Source organism: Stegostoma tigrinum, chromosome 15 (assembly GCF_030684315.1).
Source record: "Stegostoma tigrinum isolate sSteTig4 chromosome 15, sSteTig4.hap1, whole genome shotgun sequence".
NCBI lineage: Eukaryota > Metazoa > Chordata > Chondrichthyes > Orectolobiformes > Stegostomatidae > Stegostoma > Stegostoma tigrinum.
In genome coordinates, this window is record NC_081368.1 from 11,829,730 (window position 1) to 11,851,652 (window position 21,923).

The window sequence follows — 21,923 nt, forward strand, 5'->3', positions numbered from 1 at the left end:
TTTGTGTGCCACTCTGATGTCTATTGATCGTAGGAGCCTTGTTGTCAGCTTGGATACGATCTTGATGTATGGTAATGTGATGAGTGTGTCGGGGCGTACTGTATCTTCCAATTGTTGTTTGTGTGATAGGGATGGTTGGGCCCAGCTGTTTGGGTATCCATGGACCTTAAATACTTGGTAGAGGTATTCTTCTTCATTTTGGTATAGTTCTGGGTTGCTACAGTGTGTTGTGCCTTTAAAAAGTGTCCTCACACAGCTTTGTTTGTGGGTGTTGGCATAGTTACTGTAGAAATTCAGGACTTGACCCATGTGTGTGGCTTTTCTGTGTACATTTTGTAATGAACAATGCAGAATAATTGCGGGAAAGGAAACTTCAATGGTATAGCCTGAGATTTGGGATGAAAAAATCGGAATTGTATGTTAGCAGGATAAGTGTCAACCGAGTAATGGGTTATCTTCAAAGAGGACATGGCTTGAGGTCAGTCAAGATAGTTTCCTCTAAAGGGAAGGGGTGGGTAAAGAAATCCAGAGTTTCCTGGATGACAAAAGTAATAGAAATAAAAATAAAGATGAAAAAGTCTGATTATGACAAATGTCAGATGGAAAGTACAATTTCAATCATGGCTGAATACAGAATGTTCAGAGGGATGATGAAAAAAACAAGATAAGCAAAAGGAGAGATTTTGCAGCTGGCGTAAAAGGGAATTTTAAAGACTTGTACCAGCATGTAAATAGCAAAAGGAGGAGTGGAGCTAAGTAGGGACCATAAAGAATATTTACACATAGAGTCAGAGAATTTTGCTGAAGGGTTAGTGGAATGGCACGGTGGCCAGCTGTCTCACACAGGGACTGGGTTCAATTCCAGCCTCGGGCGACTGCCTGTGTGGAGTTTGCACATTCTCCCTGTATCTGCATGGGTTTCCTCTGAGTGCTCTGGTCCCCTCTGGGTGCTCCAGTTTCCGCTCACACTCCAAAGATGTAGGTTAGGGTGGACTGGCAATGCTAAATTGCCCACAATGTCCAGGGAAGTGCAGGTCAGGTGAATTAACCATGGGAAATGCCGGGATAGGTAAGGGTGGGGGGTGAGTCTGGGTAGCTCTTTGGAGGGTCTGTGTAGACTTCATGGGCTGAATGGCCTGTTTCCACATTGTAGGGATTCTATTGTTTTATTAAATATCTACTTGTCAAATCAGAAGATGCAACCAAAGCTATATTGAAAGAAAAATGAAACAAAGCCACTAGAAAAGTTTAAAAATAAAGCAGAAATATTGGATAAGTTTCCTGTTCTTAAAGCTAACAAGGGGCCGGGCTCAGAGTCGTGACAGAGGATTGCTGTATTGTAAACATTGCACCTTAGGTAAAAAAAAATGGTGTAAAGATAAGCCAAACAACAACACCCAATCAGTTTAACCTCAGTGACTGAGAAACCTCGAAGAAATAACTCAGGATAGGGTTATCACCGCATTGACAACTGCAAAGCAGTGTGGATTTTACAGAGGCAAAACCAAATTTGGAATTTTCATCTGTCATAACAGTGATGAAAGTACATGATATCATTTCAGGAATTAGGATTTTCCAAAAGAGGTAAAATAAATTTGCACGTGCTATACTTTGAATTTCTTTTAAAGAGGTGAGAACACCGTTTGCAATAGTGAACTAGCATCATTTTTAAGAAAGCATGTGATTTCAGTTAACTGTATGTCAGGACACCTGTGATGTTAATTCCATTAAAGTATTCTCAAGGTTGAACTTTTATGACAGAAATCAAAACTGACCAGGGGCCATTAGTGACTTATGTTCAGCACAGATAAATCAAACTTTTCAGTTCAGGAAAACAGTTTCTCCATTGCATCAGGCTTTGAAGTGTGTGAAATTTCTCAGCTGAGGGAGTTTGTGCAGAAGATTTCAATCTATCATAACTAAAAAGAAAATTTCTTGAGTAATATGTTCTAGAAAAATGACCCCAGGTCATCAAATATGTTTTATAAGAAATTGAAGAGTTAAGATGGGAGTAAACTTCACTAGGTTTGAGATCCAGAATGTTGCTGGGCAACAGATTTGCTGTTATAATGAAATAGATTTGATTTATTTATATTAATTATTTTAGGGTTTAGATTCCAAAACAGTGTTATAGGGTGGTGAGGGATTATGAAAAAAAATTGAGTATTCCTGGAGCAGTGATCTAATTCAATATGCTTTCATGAGCAGAGAACCTCAGAGAGTTAACGGAAGGCTGTTTTTACTATGCTAGTTTACAACAGGGGGAATAAATATTGATCTACTATATTAAAACAAAGAACTGCACATGCTGGAGATCTGAAACAAAAAACAGAAAATGTTGGAGAAACTCAGTGGATCTGGCAGTATTTGTGTGCCAAAAGCCATGTTAACATTTTGAGTCTGGTGGCTCATCAGCAGCTGTTAGATAAAAACACTGAACAAGTTAGATCCCAGGATAAAATCCGGTTTGACAGATTTTCTTTTGCTATTTGAAGTGGCGTTTATTCATTGAACTGTAAGCACACAAGACTGTGCATTTTTTTTTATTTTATTGTGCAAAAAAAGCTGTCTAAATAGAACAACCGTAATACACACAACAAAGCAAAGTCTCGCCCATTCCCTAACATAAGCATTTTTCAGTGTTTCAAATTCAGAGAAGTTATCCTTCCATACCAAGTCTTTAGGTTTCAATTAATTGCTTCACCCTAATTCAATATTGTGAACTGTCAAGTCCGAAATATTGAAAGTTTAGACTTTCTCAGTTTTTTAATGATGTGCAGAATTCTAAAAGCTGAAAGTATCACTGCATAATCAGAAAATGTTCACCAAACTATCTTTCTAGAAGAGAAATCATTTTTGCGACACAATTCTAATGATGGATTCCTACAGTATGGAAACAAGCCATTCAGCCCATTGTGTTCATACTGAACCTCCAAAGAGCATTGTACCGAGACCCACATCCTACCCCATAACCCCGCACTTCGCATGGTCAGTCCACCTAACCTACACATCTTTGGACTGTGAGGGGAAACCAGAGCACCTAGAGGAATTCCACACAGACACAGGGAGAATGTGTAAATTCCAAGTAGACAGTCACCCAACGGTGGCACTGGACCTGAGTCCCTGGTGCGGTAAGCCAGCAATGCTAACCACTGAGTTACCTTACCACTCCAAGATAATAAAATGTGAGGCTGGATGAACACAGTTGGCCCAGCAGCATCTCAGGAGCACAAAAGCTGACGTTTCGGGCCTACCACTCCATTGGTTACTCTAAGCCAAAAATAAGCTTCAAAATTTACATTTCCTGGCTTAAACCGTACAATATAAACTCACTTCCGTTAACACTTCAGGTGTTTGCAATGAATGTCCGTTTATTTCTGCTTCTCAGAAAAATCATAGTTCGGCTGCTTTTCTTGTTGCTGCAAACTATTACACCTAAAATAATAAATGTGTGGGTCTTTGTGACAAAGTTTGCAAAATTGATGCGGTGTTCAGATTTCTGACAAGTGCATTATACACATTTTGTTTTGAAAGAGTTTTATATTGCACAAGTTGTCCCTTCGTCTGACAGGCTTTATTTTTCTGACTGCATTTCACAGTAGGAGTAATATGGTTGAGTTAAGCAATCACAAATGAGGAGCTGTCAAGGAGATTACATTTTGGAAATAGTGTTGCAAATGACATGTAGATGTAATAAAGATAAGCATTTGTCATGTTGGGTTGGGGTAGTGAAATGGAAAAACTCATTGTTAATTTCACATTAAAGAAGTATTCAAATGGCTTATTGAGGGATCCATCCAGAACTAACTTGTTATGATATTAAAATAAACAATCAATATTAATATAAAGTTAACATATCAGACAAAGAAATAATGTCAAATGTATACATGAAAATCAACTCTCTTGCTTTGCTTGGCACTTTCATGTGAAGTATTTCAAAATTTTCATCAATAAGTCTTAATTTGTGGTAATGAACATACCACACATTTTTATCAAGATTGACATTGTACGTATAGATTGTGCTTGTGTAGCTTTTGGGTGTCAAGCTAATGACTTGAGTGTAAGTACCCAATGGGTACATTTAAGGAATCATAAAATTCTTGTTTAACTTTCTGTGATTAACATACATCCAGTGACATAAATATTGGGAAATGCTGTGCTTCCTCCAAAAATGCATTAGAGATATGTTTATTTGTGAATTGGTCTCTGTGATTAAATCCTCTATTTGTTTCAATTTTTTGTACAGACCAAGCCAACAATCTGTGACTGGTCACGGTTTTGGGACAGGTTACTGTTTGTTTTTATCTTAAGTACAGAGTGAGCCAGCAATCTATGACTGGCGATAACAAGGTGTGGAGCTCGATGAACACGATCCACACCTTGTTATCTCGGATTCTCTAGCATCTGCAGTTCCTATCATCTATGACTGGTAATGGTTTTGGGACAGGATACTCTTTGGCAACATTGAATTCTGCACAGGTTTTATTAAGTCACTCTAGATTCTTGAGGGATTATTGAAAAAGAGTTGAGAGGTTATGGTCGCTGAGTGAGCATGTGAGTTAGCTATACTGTTAGGAAGGCAGCTGAACTGCGCAAATTCCATTTGGGGGACTCAATGAGTACTCATGTAGCTGGCTCTCTGTGCACTGTTAGAACTCAGGAAGTAGTTCTCGGAATTAATATGATAGTAAGTGTTGGAATCACAATTAAGAAGTAGTCCTGAATAGTTGAGAAAGTGGGAAGGTAACTGGTGGTGTATGTTGAGGAAATCCATAAGGGGCTCAGAAAAAGATCGTAAGCTTCAATACTTCAAAGCAGCTGGGAAAGTGGGTTTTGAACTGCTCATTCAGTTCCTAAGTTCAGATGATATAGGGGCAGGATTAGGCCATTCATACCATCACAGTCTACATTTGATCATGGCTGATATGCTCCTCACCCCCATTTTCCTGCCTTCTCCCCATAACCCTTTAACCCATTAGCAATTAAAAACATGCCTAATTCCTCCTGAAATTTACTCACCATCCCAGCATCCACCACACTTCTGGGGTAGCGAATTCCACAGATTCACCACCCTTTGGGAGAAGTAGTTTCTCCTCAACACTGTTGTAAATTTACTACACCTTATCCTAAGACTATGACCCCTCATCCAAGAATGTTCCACAAGAAGAGGCATCCACCCCACATCTTTTTTATCTAACCTCTTATCAGCTTGAATACCTCAATTTGATCTTCCCTCATTCTTCTAAATTCCAGACAGCATGGGCCTAAATGGTTCAATCTCTCTTTATATGACAAACCCATCTGGGATCAATCTAGTGAACTTCCTCTGGACTGCCTTCAATGCTACTACATCTTTCCTCAAATAAGGGGACTAAAACTTGTATGATATTGCAGGTGAGGTCTCACCAATACCTTCTATAGTTTCAACAATACTTCCTTACCTTTATATTCTATTCCTTTAGCTAAATAAGCCAACCTTCCATTTGCTTTCTTTATTATTTGCTGTACCTGCATGCCCGTTTTCTGTGACTCAGTGTTAGCAATGTTTGCTGAAGCAACTAAGCAAGGTTAACATTTCAGGGAAAAACTTAACAGCTGATCCGGCTTGGTGAAGCTAGCTGTCAGTGAAGAGTTGCAATGATGCATGTGAATTAGTGCTGTGGGTCATTTAATCACAGCCTCTTACCGAACAATTACCAAATGTTAATTTTGTCTGTGAAACAAAAAAGTTGCTCATGTCTTGTAGATTGCATTACTGTTCCAACGTAGTACATTAGAGTTTACTGTGATTTGCTCAAAACCTCATGGAACCTTCAGATACTATTTTCTTAGTAAGTGCAATGGATTTCACATTTTGTCTACTTTAAAATCCAATTATTTGTCCCCTGCGGGATCATAACAAAATTTGCCGGCTGGTCTAGGATCATCATACTTATTCAGTGTACAGCATTGACTCATCTCACACACTTTAAAGCCTCCATAGTGGACTGTAGGTATCTTTCAGCTGCCATTGAACACTTACTTTGATGAACCGTTATGAAACTTTCCTGCCAGAACTGTCAACTTTTAAAGAAGCCATTTGACACTTTGGTTGCATGATAACGTTTTGGTAGAACCTTCCAAAATTAAACTCACTGCAGAGAGCATTTTGATCTGTTTCAGATCTTCATCCAAACTTTCTCTGTCTCATTCACTGCTGAAACAATCCTCCAGGCTACAGGCATTTTTTTTTCTAATTCTCTCCTCCAGCCTCTAAATGACTTTTTTGATGCCTCATCAACCAGAGTCTATAAGCTGAAACCCTATCAAAATACTTAATTTTGAAAGTCTCAGATGTCTGATTAAGATCTGTTAATTTTCAATGAACTTTTTCTTGTGCCTCTCTGCACCCCCTGCATCACTCTAGTGAATATGCATTGTGAACATTCTGTAGCCTTGATATCTATAATAGGCGCTCACAATGGTACATACTACTCCCAAATAAATAGATCAGAGGTCAAATAACACCAGGTTATCGTCCAGCAGGTTTATTTGAAATCACAAGCTTTCAAAGCACTTTAACATCCAAAAGCTTGTGATTTCAAATAAACTGTTGGGCTATAGCCCAGTGTCATGTGCCTTCTGACCTTGTCCACCCCAGTCCCACATCGGCACCTCCATACCCTACCTATTAAATAAAATTTTATAGTACAGGACAGGCCATTCGTGTATGTATTGGCTCCCAAAAGAGCTACCCAGCCCTATCTCCATAGCCTCAAAATTTGTCACTTTCAAGTATACATCTACCTGTCTTTTGAAACTTCCTGTGGAGTCCGTCTGCACCATATTCCCAGGCAGCACATTCCAAACCCCAACAAGCTCTGAGTGAAGAAGTTTCTCCTTATCTCACCTGTAGCTTTCTTGCTGACAATCTGGAAATTGTGGTCTCTCCTGCCTTACATAACATCATTGTTACACGGTTTTCTATATCATGTGTATGTTTAAAAAAATTGAAAGATGAATTAAATATTTTGGAAATCGTAAATGAGAGGGACATTTCGTCTGCTGCATTGTCAATTATTCTTCCAATGAGGAATAAAATGTTTTAGAAAAGAGTCAACTGTATTCTGTAAAATAGTCTTAACATGTTTTAACCTGCCAAGCGTTTCACTATTTCTTCGCATGTCTTAAATAACTGTTTCTGCAATTTTGACAAATCATATTGAATGATGGAGCAGGTTTGAGGGGCTGAATTGTTTATTCTTGATCCTGGTTCTTATGTTCATTTGACTGGGTCAAAGGACCATATGGATTTATGTAATGGAGGATGAATCATTATTAAGTCTTTACAAGAAGCTCTTGTTTAACAAGATGTAGCCTATTGCATGTTTACTATTAAACAAGCTTTACATTATTTTGTCCAAGATGGTTGTAAGAATATGGGGAAAGGGCAGGGGGGCTGTATACTTTTTTTTCATTCATTCATGGGATAAGTGCATCACTGGCTAGGCCAGCATTTGTTGCACATTCCTAATTGCCCAGAGTCAATCACATTGCTGTGGGTCTGGAGTCACATGTAGGCAGGACGAGGTAAAGACAGGAGTTTCCTTCCATTAAAAAAAAATTAGTGAACCAAATGGGTTTTTCTTACAATCGGCACTAGATTAATAGTCATTGTTAGACTCTTAATTCCAGATGTTTATTAAATTCAAATTCTGTCATCTGTCATGACAGGATTCAGACCTGGGTCCCCAGAACGTTAACTGAGTGTCTGGATGAACAGTCCAGCAATAATACTAGTAGGCCAATGCTTCGACAACATCTGCTCTCATTCTTCTTGAGCCCAACGATAACAAACCGAATGTACTCACCCTTTCCTCATCAGCAAAACGTTCCATACCTGGGATCAACCTCGTGAATGTTCTCTGAATCGAATCCAATGCCACTGTGTATTTCCTTTGATAGGTGGACCAGAACTGATCACAGAATTCCAGCTGTGGTCTTACCAGTGTCTTGAGTAGTTTTAGCTAGATCACCCTAGTTTTATATTTAATTTCATTTGAAATAAAGGTCAATATTCCATTTCACTTCCCTGTCACCTGACAGATTTGTATGCTAGCTTGTTCTGATTCGTTCAGTAGGACCCCAAATCCCTCTGTGCAGCTTTTTTGCAGCTTTCCTGATTTTGAAGATAGTCAGCTCTTCTTTTCTTCCTGCCAAATTTTTCCACATTATATTCCATTCGCCAGATTTTTGCCCACTCGCTTAACTTGCCCATATTCCTCTGTAGAGTGTTAAATGGGAACCGGGGCCTTTGGTTGGAGTCATACTGGGCCCAAAAGAAAATGATTTTGTTGTTGCCAGTCAGTCATCCAGGACATCTCAGCAGGAGTTCCTCATGGTAATATCCTAGGTTTAACTATCTTCAGCTGCTTCAGCTTCCCTCCACCTTAATTCTCAATATTCGGCGCCATTCATAGCTCCTTATATATTGAAGCAATCCACCTTCAAGTGCAGCAAGGCAAGGCCAATATTCAGTTTTGGCATGACAAGTGGCAAGTTACATTTATGTCACGCGAGTTCCAAGCAATGACCATCTCCAACAAATGAGATCCTAAACATTTTCTCTTCACCTATAATCACATCACTATCACTGAATCCCCCACTGTCAACACCCTGAGGGCTACCATTGACCAGGAGTTTAACTGGGTGGGCCTCATGAGTATAGAGAATACAAGAGTTAGAGCATGTGAGTCTTGCGACAAATTATTCACTTCCTGACTCCCCAGAGCCTGACCACCACCAAAAAGGCAGGAATGAGATGGAATACTTCCCAGTTGCTCGGATGGATGCAGCTGCAACACTTGAGAAGCTTGATGCCATCTAGGACAAAGCAGCCCACTTGTTTGGCCCGATATCCACTCCATTCACCACTGACACTCAGTAGCAGCATTGTGCACCATCTACAAGATGCAATTTGAAAATCACCAACGCTCCTCAGATAGCACCTTCCAAACCCATGACCAAAATCATTTAGAAGACAAAGGTCAGCAGATTGAAAGTTTCCCTCCAAGCCCCTCACCGTCCTGGCTTGGAAAGGTGTTGCTGTTCCTTCACTGTTGCTGTGTAAAATTCCTGGAATTCCCTTTTTAATGACATTGCGCTAGTACTAACAACTCATGGGCTGTGGCAGCTCAAGAAAGCACATCACCACCACCTTCATGAGATCAACCAGTGATGGGGTAATATGTGCTGGCCTTGCCAATGACACCCACCTTCCATGACCCCAAATTTAAAAAAAATCCAATGATACCTTCGTGCAAATGCAGAATTCTACAGATGCTGTAAATCTGAAACACTGAGGTCAACAGTGTCTGTGGTGAGAGAAATGGACTTAAAATTTGACATCAGCGATCTACAGTCAGAATGCCTTCACGTACTTTGACCAAATAGTTGCAAAGAAATTTCGAGAAACATATTTTTTGATGGTTTCAAAGTGACAACACAGCACAAATTGCAAATTAATTTTTAATAAACAAATAGAAGGAATTATAATTGCCTTTTTCATCTACACAAAAGCTGGGCAATAATTTATTTATTCTATTCAATCAGAAATGGAACTTTCATTTCAAGTAGAGCCAATTAGATATTTACAACCTGAGGCATTTAATTGCTACATTGAGCTGCAAATGTGTCCACATAAGTGTTGAGTAAGTTTCTGAACTCGTATCAAAATATTGCCACAATCTAAATGCTACGTGATAAAGCTTGAACTTATGGGATTTTTTCTTCACTTTTTATAAACAGTTGTATTAAAGATAAACATGTTGTTTATGTTTCAGTCACTGAAGAAATCAAAACATGAAAATTCAGATCCCTTTGCTGGCTCTTATTTATTTCTCGGTCTGTGAAAGTTTGAAGACTGTATCTAAGAGAAATTTGGGTAAGCCACTGAGTTTGCACTTTGTATATTCTCTTATTATACTGGTTTATTTGCATCTTATTTTTATGCTTGCAAGGCATAAGGACATTTTCTCATACGCCATCTTTTCCTGGTTTATGAAATCTGGATATTTTTGTGGCATGGTTCGCTGTTACATTTTATAAATTTGTTCTCAACTAGAGCTCTTTAACCAACTGAAATGGTGTTAGTTTGATTGGCTGTTTCATGATGAAGTTTCCCACTTACATTCTGTTGAATAGTACAGCAATTCTGAATTGTACATTAAGGTAATTTGTTAGTTGAAGTGTTATTAATATCATTGAAAAGAATTCCTACCAATATGTGAGCAACTGCAAAATAATAGCCTGAAACAGACCTATCTTAGTAGTCTGTTCTAATTGTTGTTATTGGTCATGGCAGAGGTTTACAGTTTGTGCTATCCCCAGCTCATCCAGTAATTCATTTCTCAGTAATTCACACTGTACTCAATAGTGAAGTGAATTTAAAGGTGGTTATAGAGATTACATCAGTTAGTCTGTATATATGACCTTTCCAAATCCCTGTGCGTGAAAGACTTATTGTTTTATGCACACGTTCTGTATAACATCTGCTTTCTTTAGAATCTGAATTTGAATGTCTTTCCACAGTGGGATTAACAAAAATTCTACTAATCTGGAAGGCATTTTAGAGGTTGCATGAATTTTAATGAATTTGCAATAATGAAATATTTAAAGTAAGTGATGGATCTTTTAATTTATATTTGAAATGAAGGTGATGGTGGAAACTGAAATAGCTGCATACCTCATGTTAAAAAAGTTGGGATTCGTGCAACTTGTTGAAAAGAGCATTTAAATGGGGACCATATGAAATTTCCTATTTTGTTTCTGTAAAATGTGTGCTTTTCTATTTTTCCTTCCAGAAAATCTTTAACTTTCTAAATGCTACCTTTAAGTTATATTGATAGTGCAGTCATATAAATTATAAACAGCAGCAGATGTCAGTTGAGCAGAATAGTTTATTTCAACAGTTAATTTGATGTAAAAAAATGAAGTTATGATGGTGTACTCTTGTAAAAATACTTTTTAAAATAAGATTAGGGACTCTGCTATTACTGCAGCTGACGCTTCTAATTATGTAATCAGTGAGAAGATTCAAGCATCTGGGGCTGTTTTGTCATCATATAAACTCAAATGATTCAGCTTTCCAATGTCTTTATTAACAGAAGAGCCTGTGTTTGTGCAACTTTGGATTTAGGTGATTGTAACTGTCAAATCTTTTGGGTTGTTTCTTGAAAGCTACATTGATCTCATTAAGTTTATTAGTCCTTGAGGTATAAACAGATCATTTCATTATCTCTGACTTTGTCAAGTACTATTGATCATTTGCTGTAATCAGCAAGAGGGACATTCCCATAACGATCAGGAGAAAAAATACTGTGTCAGTCTGAAAGGTGCAGATAATGCTTTTTTTTGAAAGGCATATGTTCTTCCCGCCTCCCACCCATCCTGTTCTTTCTCAACTACCCACAAACAAATTGAACAATGTCAAATTGGACAGATTCTCAACTGAAATGAAAATATTCAGGGTGAAGCTTAACAATATGAGTTGGTTCTTTTGGTGCTGTTTTGGTACCAGGTAGTGAGCATTAATTAAACAGTCAGAGTCTTTACCTGCTGAAGATGTGTACCTAACTCTGTCCAGCATTTTCAACTTGTGCAGTACTTCTGTCAAATGGATGAATCCAGGTTCTATTCCTTGTGAAAATGATCACACATTCTTACAGACCTGACAGCCTCTTTCCTTGGCCTGACAACATCTTTAAATGCACCGATGTTAGCAATTTACAATCCTTAATTGAAATGATGTGCATTCTAATGATAGTTAATTAGGTATGTGCAGTGCCGAGAATATTATTATCAACGACTAAACCCTATTGCAGGAAAATAAGTTGTAAATTTTGATTTCAGCAACTTTGATAATGTTATCTGGGAACTGTGTTAACTTTGAAATTTCACTGTGGCAAGACCTAGATAATGTGTGATGAACTTGTACTCGTCAGCCAGCTCTAGTATACATCATAAACCTTTTGAACTTCACATCTGATCTGCCCTGAGCACAGATATCTGGAGGAAGAATCTGGGTCCGGACTAGTGCATGTGTTTAAGATATGAACTAGTTTCCTATCAACACAAACGTTAGAAGCATATAAGCGCAGAAGGAGGCTCGTTAGCTCATTATCAATGTACTGGTCTTTGAAAGAGCCATTCCTTGGCATTGTTTATTCTGAATCGTGATACAGTTGTACTTTGAAAGTTGCAACTGAATTCTGACACTGACTGCCTCAACTATTGTTGGTGCCTTATTCCAATTCGGTTTCTTCTTTCGAAGATACCCTGGGACTTTCTGTTTCTATATAAATCTATCGACAATTTTGAGTTTATTAAAAGCAACAGATGGAGCGCTGTTCATTGTGTGTGGAAGAGAAAAATATTCCTGGCCGAAAAATAAACACCCTGTGAACTGCAGATGCTGAAAGTCAGAAACACGAACAAAAATTGATGGAAAAACTCAGCAGGCCTAGCAGCATCTGTGGAGAGAAAGCAGTTAACATTTCAGGTTCAATGACCCTTCTTTAGAACTGGTTGTGTCAAGGAAATGGTTGTTAAACATGCAGGAGATGGGGTGGGGAGAGGATTACATGGCAGATGGAGATGAAGCCCACAGAGAGAGAGAACAACAATTGGGCAGACAGGGGAATGGGTAACAGTTAGCCTGAGAGATTCAAAAGCTGCTTATCGGGGCTATTAGTGGCTGACAATGGGTTGTTTGTGGTTACAGCCCATGTGATGACAAGGTCTAGTATGTGGAGTTAAGAAAATGAGAGAAGGTGCTTAGGCCCAAAAGTTATTGAACTCGATATGGAGTTCTGAAGACTGCAGGGTTCCCAAGCGGAAGATGATGTGCTGATCATCCACCTTGCACTGAACTTTGCTGGTGCACTTCATCAGGCCTGATACAAAGATGTTGGCCAGCAAACATGGTGGTGTGTTGAAGTGGCAGGCAACAGGAAGCTCAGGGTCTTTTTTGAGGACAGAGCACAGATGTTTCAAAAAGTAGTCACCCAGTCTGTGTTTCATCTCCCCAATTTAGAGGAGACCACCAAGTTAACTATCATTACATTGTGTGCTGCGAATGCAGTAAACTAGATTGTGTGAAGTGCAGGTAAAGTGCTTCTTCATCTGGAAGGTGTGTCTGGGCCCTTGGATACTGAGGACAGAGGAAGTAAACAGGCAGGTGTTGCATCTACAATTGCATTAGAAGGTGTCGTGGGGCTGCATTGGGTGCATTGGGAATGGAGGAGGAGTGGACCTAGGGGAGGAGGGAACAGTCCCTGTGGAATATTAACAAGGAAACGGAGGGCAATATGTTTCTAATGGTGGCATTCTGCTTGAGGTGGCAGAAATGGTAGCTAATGATCCTTTGGATGGAAGAAAACCTTTCTCCTCAAGCGAGGACTCCCTATTATTGTGGTTGACAGCCCTAAGCCATGCCCAATTCTTCTCCCGCACTTAGGTCCTCACCCCTTCTCTTCTCTCCCACAACAGTGAAAGGGACCCCCTTGTTCTCACTTACCACCTCACCAGTATCCAAATCCAGAATAGCGATATATTTCCAAGTCAGGATGGTGAGTGACTCAGAGGAGAACTTGCAAGTGGTGGCATTCCTACATTTCTGCTTCCCTTGGCCTTCTAGATTGAAGTGGTCATAGGTTAGGAAGGTGCAGCCTCAGGATCCTTGTTGAATTTTTACAGAGAGTCTTGTACACGTTCCTGCTCCTGAGCATCAGCGGTGGAGGGAGTGGATGTTCGTGGATGTGGAGCCAATCAAGCGGGTTACTTTGCCCTGGATGGTGTCAAGCTTCTTGAGTGTTGTTGGGGCTGCCCCCATTCAGACAAGTGGAGAGTATTCCATCACAGTCCTGATTTGAGTCTTGTTGAAGATTGGTGGACTTTGGCGAATCAGGAGGTGAGTTACTTGCTGCAGTATTCCTAGCCTCTGACCTGCTGTTTATGGGATAAGTCCAGTTATGTTTCTGATCAATAGCAACCCCTCAGAATGTCGATAATGAGGGAATCAGCGATTGTAACAGCATTAAATGTCAAAAGATAGTGGTTAGATCATCTTTTATTAGAGATGGTCATTACCTGGCACTTGTGCGGCGCAGATGTTGCCTTCCCTTTGTCAGCCCAAGCCTAGATACTGCCCAGATCTTGCTGCAATTTAACATGGATTGCTTTAGTATCTAAGGATATGGAGTAATGGATGATGCTGGATATTGTGCAATCATTGGCAAACATGCCCACTTTTGACTTATGATGGAGGAAAGGCCATTGATGAAGGAGCTAAACACGGTTGGACCTTGGACACTACCCGGAGGAACTGCTGCAGAGATGCCCTGAAGTTGAGATAACTGACCTCTGAACCATAGCCATCTTCCTATGTGCCAGGTATGAATCCAACCAATGAGGAGCCTGACCCAAAACCCATTGACTCCAATTTTGCTTGGCTGCATTGATGCAACACTCGGTCAAAAGCGACCTTGATGTCAAGGGCTCTCACTCTCACCTCACCTCTGGAACTCAGCTCGCTTGTCCATGTTTTGAACCAAGGCTGTAATGAGACCAGAAGCTGAGTGTCCCTGTCAGAAAACAAACAGAGCATCACTGAGCAGGTTATTGCTGAGCAGGTGCTGCTTGATAGCACTGTTACTGACACCTTCCATCACTTTATTGATGATCAAGAGTAGATTGATGAGGCAGTAATTGGTTGGGTTGGATTTGTCCTCCTTTTTGTGTGCAGGTCATACCCAAGCAAATTTCCACACGTGTTTCCTTGTCCATGTTTAACCGACAGCTGTGAGAGACCATAGGATCAGAATCAATGTTGAGGACTCCAAAGGCAACTCCCTTCTAACTGTATACCATTGTTCTGCCACTTCTGCTGTGTCTGTTCTGCCAATGGGACAGACATATCCGGGGTTGGTGATGGTTGTGTCTGGGACATTACCCTGTCATGTATGATTCCACTTGTATGATTATATCGGATTGTTGCTTGACTAGTCTGTCAGACAGCTCTCCCTGTTTTGGTACAAGCCCCAAGGTGTTAGTAAGGAGGACTTTACAGGGTCGACAGGCCTATTTCTGCCTTTTTCTATGCTGGTGCTTAGGTTGTTGCCAGGTGGCCTATCTGTTTTCATCTCTTTCTTGAGACTTTATAGTGATTATTACAACTGAGTATGTATTTTGCCTGGCCATTTCAGGTAGCAATTGGGAGTCAACCACATTCCTGTGGGACTGGACTCACATATGGGCCAGACCAGGTGAGGATGGAAGTCTTCCTTCCTTCAAGAACATTGATGAATCAGATGTATTTTCACCTGTCACAACTGACAATGGTTTCATGGTTGACTTTATTGGTCAAGGAATTGAGCACAGGAGTCAGGATGCCACGTTATAGCTTTATAAGACTTAGATTAGGCTACAGTTATAGTGTTGTTTTCAATTATGGTCCCACATTGCAGGAAGGATGTGAAGACTTTGGAGAGGGTACTGAAGAGGTTTGCCAGGACACAGCCTGAATTAGAGCGTATGAGCTGCAAGGGGAGCTGAGCAAAACTTGGGCTGTTTTCTCTGGAGCTGCCGAGGCTGAGGGGAGACTTCACAGAAGTCGATAAAATTATGAGATGCGTAGATAGGGTTGAGAGTCAGAATCATTTCCCCAGAGTTGAAATGTCCAAAACATGGGTGTGCAAGTAAGGTGAGAGGTGAGAGGTGAAATTCCACTATCCTCCATGGCGGAATTCAAACCCAAACCATTACCTCAGCTTTCAGAGGAGGTGATGGCCTAGTGGTATTATTGCTGGGCTGTTAATCGAGAGACTGAGATAATATCTTGGGGTACCTGTATTCAAATCCTGCCACAGCACATGGTGGCAATTCAATAAGAATCTAATGATGACTGACAATTAAATCCATTGCTGATTGTTGGGGAAAAACCCATCTGGTTCAATGATGTTTTGTAGGGAAGGAAACTGTCATCCTTACCTGTTCTGGCCTATTGTAACTCCAGATCCACAGCAATGTGGTTGACTCTTAATTGCCCTCTTAGCATTTAGAGAAGAGCAATAAATGTTAGCCTGGCCAGCAACACCCTCATCTCATGAAAGAATTTAATAAAAGCTTAATAGTTTAGCAATAATATGACTAAACCATCACCTCCCTCCCACGCAGAAGGTAGCTTTATGAGAAAGATGAATGCTATTACTGTAACACATAGTTGTGGGATCAAACTTTTGACACTATGGCACTGAAAACAATAGAGAGGGACTGGTCAAACTTACACTTGACTAGTCAGAAGGCCTCTGGTTTGGAATCAGGCCTCACTCCATCGGTATCTTGCCATAAGCACTTGTCATGCTTCCGATCAATTCTGATAAGTTTTTCAATGTTCACCAGTCAGTGTGGGTGGCCCTGAGAGCTTTTTGCCCAGCTTATGTGATTACAGACACAAAGTTTAGAAACAACTGATTTACCCCAATGTAATCTTCAGCCATGATCAAGGAAATTACCCATTCATCTTCACTTTCACTGGGAAATGAAGTTTCACTTTTCTTCTCTCAGTACTCTGATCTTCAACATATGTACAGAATGGAAATAGATGCTGAATCCATCTGATTTAAAACCTGAAAACCCATAAGAAATAAGAACAAGAGTAGGCCATTCATCTCCTCAAGCCTGCTCTATCATTCAATAGGATCATGGCTGATCCAACATTCCACTTTCCTGCCTTTTCCGCATAATCCTTCTTTCCCTAATCTTTCTATCCCAGCCTTTAATATACACACAAGTTCTGTCCCCACAGCTGTCTGTGGCAAGAAGACCTTCAACCCTCTAAGGGAAGAAATTCCTCCTGATCTCAGTGTTAAACTGGTGTCTGTTTCTTCTGAGACTGTGTTCTCTGGTCCAAGACTCTCCTGTGAGGCGAAATTTACCCTTTCAATCCCCTACGATTTATATCATTTCAAGAGACCACATCTTTTTATTTTTGGGCGAGGGCTGAAAATGATAAAAATGGACACTGCTTTAAGAAAGGAAAATGCAAATGCCAGCATCTGCAGCTTTGGCAAAAAAAAGTGAAGATAACTGATACTTATTGTGACAATGAGTTCAGACAAATGGGCACCATTTGTAATGGGTTCAGGAGAGCACTGCATAGCAACAAGATGCTGGTTCATCAGGTTGCAGTTTAATACAGATCCTGTAAGGGAAGTGAAATTGAGAGAGAGAAAAGTAAGGAGACCTCCAAAAGCTAGCTGTATCTGTTTATCTCTCTCTTTCTCTGTCAAGTTACCTTTTTCAATTTTCTGTTGAAAGAGCAGAAATACTATAGTCAGAAACACTGGAATAAATAATTCTAAAACACAAAACCATCAAGAAAGTCCCGAAATCTTACGGCTTGTGCAGATAGTAGCAAAGCTTCATCAAAAGGATTAAAAGGATAATGAACTAACACGAGATTTGTGTGATTTCAAATAGGTGATATGGAACTTTCTTCCTGTCTTCCTCCCATTCATAATATATTTGTGTTTCATCTGTTTTTCTTTATTTATGTGCACCTGTGTGGAACTTTTAAAAGGAATAAAGCTTAAATAGCACAAATTAGAAATCATGTTTGTTTACTGTTCTCATCAAAGTATTATAATAGAGTTTGTTTTCTGTTGTTCATGAAAGAACCTGATATAATTTGTTTTATCCAGTGTGGCGGTAAGTTGGTCAGTTAGAATCCATGATAATGCTATTGAATTTTCAAGCTTAGATGGAGTTAATTGTCATTGCCTTTTCCCTTGGATGGGGGATTTCAAGACCAGGGAGCATATTTTTAAGATGGGATGAGAAAGAGATTTAAAAATGACATGAGGGGCAAATTTTTTAAACAGAGGGTGGTTTGCGTGTGGAATGAATTTCCTGAGGAACTGGTGAATGTGGGTAAAATTATAAAGTTTAAAAGACATTTGAATAAGTGCATGAATAGGAAAGATTTGAAGGGACATGGGCCAGGGGCAGGCAGGTGGAATGAGTTAGTTTGTGATTATGTTTGGCATGGACTGGTTGGACCAAGAAGCCTGTTTCTGTACAGTGTGACAATATGGCCCAATATCTGTTGCGAATCTGACAGCAGCAGGGCTTAATTTTCAGCATGCTACTTCAGTCATCATCTCACACCAGACACTACAGGGATTGGATCCCATACTATCAGCATCAATGAGATCTCCATTGGCTGTCCAATCAATGGGGACCACCAATGCCCACTTCCTTCATCAACTTCTAAAATTGCAAACTGGGACATGGATTCTATTTTTTTTAATCTATCGCAAGCTGTGTTTTGGAGGAAGATAGCAAAGTGACATTTGTTGTGATTTGAAGCAGGTTCAAGTGATTGAGCATTCACATGGTGGTGAAGTTTGAAACATTACTTTTTGAACTTCACACTAAAAGCAGATGTCTCTGTGGTCGCAACATGGCACATAAATATTTGAGTGAATTCATGGTGCTGAACCTTCTCAGCTGATTTTGACATATCATTTAACAATGGTTCTTGGGAAGATAGATGGGAGACCAAGTCATATATAGCAGAATACTCCTTTTAAGGAGTGCAAGGAAACAACAGCCTCATGATATATCTTGTCTATGGTTCTTTACCAAACCAATGCAATATACAAAATTCCATGCAAGGACTGCGACAAACATTACATTGGACAGGCAGGAAGAAAATTGCCCACAAGAGTACATGAACACCATCTAGCAACAAAAAGACATGACCAATACTCACTCATCTCCATTTGCAAGGAGAAGGAGAACCACCAGTTCGATTGGAATAACGCTAGGATCCTAGGACAGGCCAAACAGAGAGAAGCATGGGAATCCCTAGAGGCCTGGTTCTTCACCAAGAAGGCCATTAACAGACACGTAGAACTAGGCCCTATATATGTACCACTGCAAAGGAAAACTGGAAATGAGGTAATCAAATCCAATGAACACTATAGTGTAAATATAAGGTGGGAAAACACAACAGCACTTCATTGAAGGCTGCACTGACAAGGTTATCCAGCAGGTTAATGAAACATTTGTGAACTAACGAACCAACTCAGTGAGCAAACAAAACACAGATATATCTTATTCATGTGGTGAAATTCCAAAATTAGCATTAGCTGGATTATAAGTTTGAAAGTTTTTTTTTAGAAAAGCAGGTCTTTATACTTCACAGTTTTTGAGAAAAATCCTTTTGCAATTCAGGCTTCCATCAATATCACCAATTGAATATATTCTGCTCACATTCATTCTACAAAGGTAAAATAAAAGTATGTAGATTCATTGTTCCAATAGAATGAGTTAACACACATTGAGAACTTTCAAACTTATAATCCAGCTAATGCTAATTTTGGAATTTCACCACATGAATAAGATATGTCTGGGTCTAAGCCCGAAACGTCAGCTTTTGTGCTCCTGAGATGCTGCTTGGTCTGCTGTGTTCATCCAGCTTCACACTTTATTATCTTGGATTCTCCAGCATCTGCAGTTCCCATTATCACTGATACAATTTTAACCTCACTGCGAAGCCTCTTCCAGGGATGCCTAACCTGAAGAAGTTACCCTCTTCCCTCCGGACCAACCTCAGGGAATCTCCCTATTTATTCTAGAACCCTCACCCCATCCCCGTCTCTGATGAAGGGTCTAGGTCCGAAACGTCAGCTTTTGTGCTCCTGAGATGCTGCTTGGCCTGCTGTGTTCATCCAGCTTCACACTTTTTTATCTTGGATTCTCCAGCATCTGCAGTTCCCATTATCACTAAGATATATCTGTGTTTTGTTTGCTCGCTGAGTTGGTTCGTTAGTTCACAGATGTTTCATTAACCTGCTGGATAACCTCATCAGTGCAGCCTTCAATGAAGCGCTGTTGTGTTTTCCCACCTTATATTTAAACCATAGTGTTCATTGGATTTGATTACCTCATTACTAGTGGTGTACCGCAAGGGTCGGTGTTGGGTCCACTGCTGTTTGTTATTTTTATAAATGACCTGGATGAGGGCGTAGAAGGTTGAGAGGTGACTTATTTGAAACATATAAAATAATCAGAGGGTTAGATAGGGTGGATAGGGAGAGCCTTTTTCTTAGGATGGTGACGGCAAGCACGAGGGGGCATAGCTTTAAATTGAGGGGTGAAAGATATAGGACAGATGTCAGAGGCGGTTTCTTTACTCAGAGAGTAGTAAGGGAATGGAACGCTTTGCCTGCAACGGTAGTAGATTCGCCAACTTTAAGTACATTTAGGTCGTCATTGGATAAGCATATGGACGTACATGGAATAGTGTAGGTTAGATGGGCTTGAGATCGGTCTGACAGGTCGGCACAACATCGAGGGCCGAAGGGCCTGTACTGTGCTGTAATGTTGTATGTTCTATGTTCTATAAACATTGACTGTATAATGCAGCGAGTAGCTGGCACACATTGTCAGTACCAATGACATCATGCTTGTTGTAACAAAGAAATGGTTGACTAATCGCTTTTCCTATTAGCATCAATTCAGCTGGCCATATTTGCCCAGTTCTCCTATGTGCTTTTCACATAAAATTTTTTTACAATAGGGATATAGTGCTTTATGGAGCTTGATTTTGTTGAACTCCAGACATATGAACAAACATTTATGTACGTGGCAATTCATACACAATACAATATTTTTTTCAGAATCTGTCACAGAAATGGTAGAAATTTAAGATGATGGATTGAGTTATGAATAGATCAATTCCTGAATGCTCTGTGATTTAAGTTTTCACAGATCTGCGATCACAGCTAATAACTGGCATTCTTGATTTAAGAAGGGGAAGGTAATGATGGAACAGGTTGACTTATCAGTCTAATGTATCCTTTCAGCAACTAATCAGTCTGCTTGCTTTCCTGTTTGTGGATAGCAGGGAATGTATAGCTTGCCAGAGACAAGAGGAGACAATGGCCTAGGGGTATGATCTCTGGACTATTAATCCAGAGACCCAGATAACATTCTGGGGACCTGGGTTCGAATTCAATAAATATCTGGAATTAATGATCTAATGATGACCGTGAATTCATTGCCAATTGTTGATAAACCCCATTTGGTTCACTAATGCCCTTTAGGGAAGTAAACTGCCATCCTTACCTGGTCTAGCCTACATGTGATTCCTGACCCACAGGAATGCGGTTGACTCTTAACTGCCCTCTGGGCAATTAGGAATGGGCAATAAATGCTGCCTGGCCAGCGATGACCTCAGCCCGTGAATGAATAAAAGGTAAAAAAAAACTCATAGAGATGTACAGAATGGAACAGGCCTTCGGTCCAACTCATCCATGCTGACCAGATGTATTAAATTAATCTCGTCCCATTTGTCATGTTGGGACATGGCTTCTTATCAGTATTCCAGGTTAAAACAAAAGGCCATGAAATGCTACATTAATTAGATGTGTTTTTGCAAATGGTGTTAAATCATGATAATAAACCAGTAATTCATTGTTAGTGAGAGTGCACAGCAGAGCTAACCGGTAAGAATAACTGTTAGATTTTGTTTCTTGACTGTTTCAGCATTGAATCTTAATCTGTGCATATTTAGTACTTTCTTGAGTGAACAACATGATTATTTCCTGTTAAAAATGTTCAAAGGTCTTGTCTAAATTCTGACACCTACATTCATAATCAAATTATGTGAAGAAATCACATTGTAATTACACCCTATTGTCACTGGTGAACTCTGATACTACAGTGTTACAGCTGTCTCCTCAGTTTGTTCTATGGAGAGAGCCCTATGCTCTAACTAGGTATATTTTCCTGTCTTTTCCCTGCCAAATTGTGATTTTGTTTTGCTCTTTAACTTTTTTCACAATTATTCAAATTACTTAAAATTATTGCAGGTTAAT

The 21,923-nt window shown here is 39.8% G+C and overlaps 1 protein-coding gene across 1 annotated transcript in view; it reads left to right on the forward strand.

Moving 5' to 3' along the window:
- Positions 1-21,923, forward strand: part of il1rapl2 (interleukin 1 receptor accessory protein-like 2) — a 976,263-nt gene that overhangs the window by 66,676 nt on the left and 887,664 nt on the right. The window contains exon 2 of the mRNA XM_048544046.2: positions 9,822-9,922. Within this exon, the coding sequence (XP_048400003.1) occupies positions 9,841-9,922 (82 nt within the window). The 5' untranslated portion in view covers positions 9,822-9,840. The remainder of the gene's footprint in view (positions 1-9,821; positions 9,923-21,923) is intronic.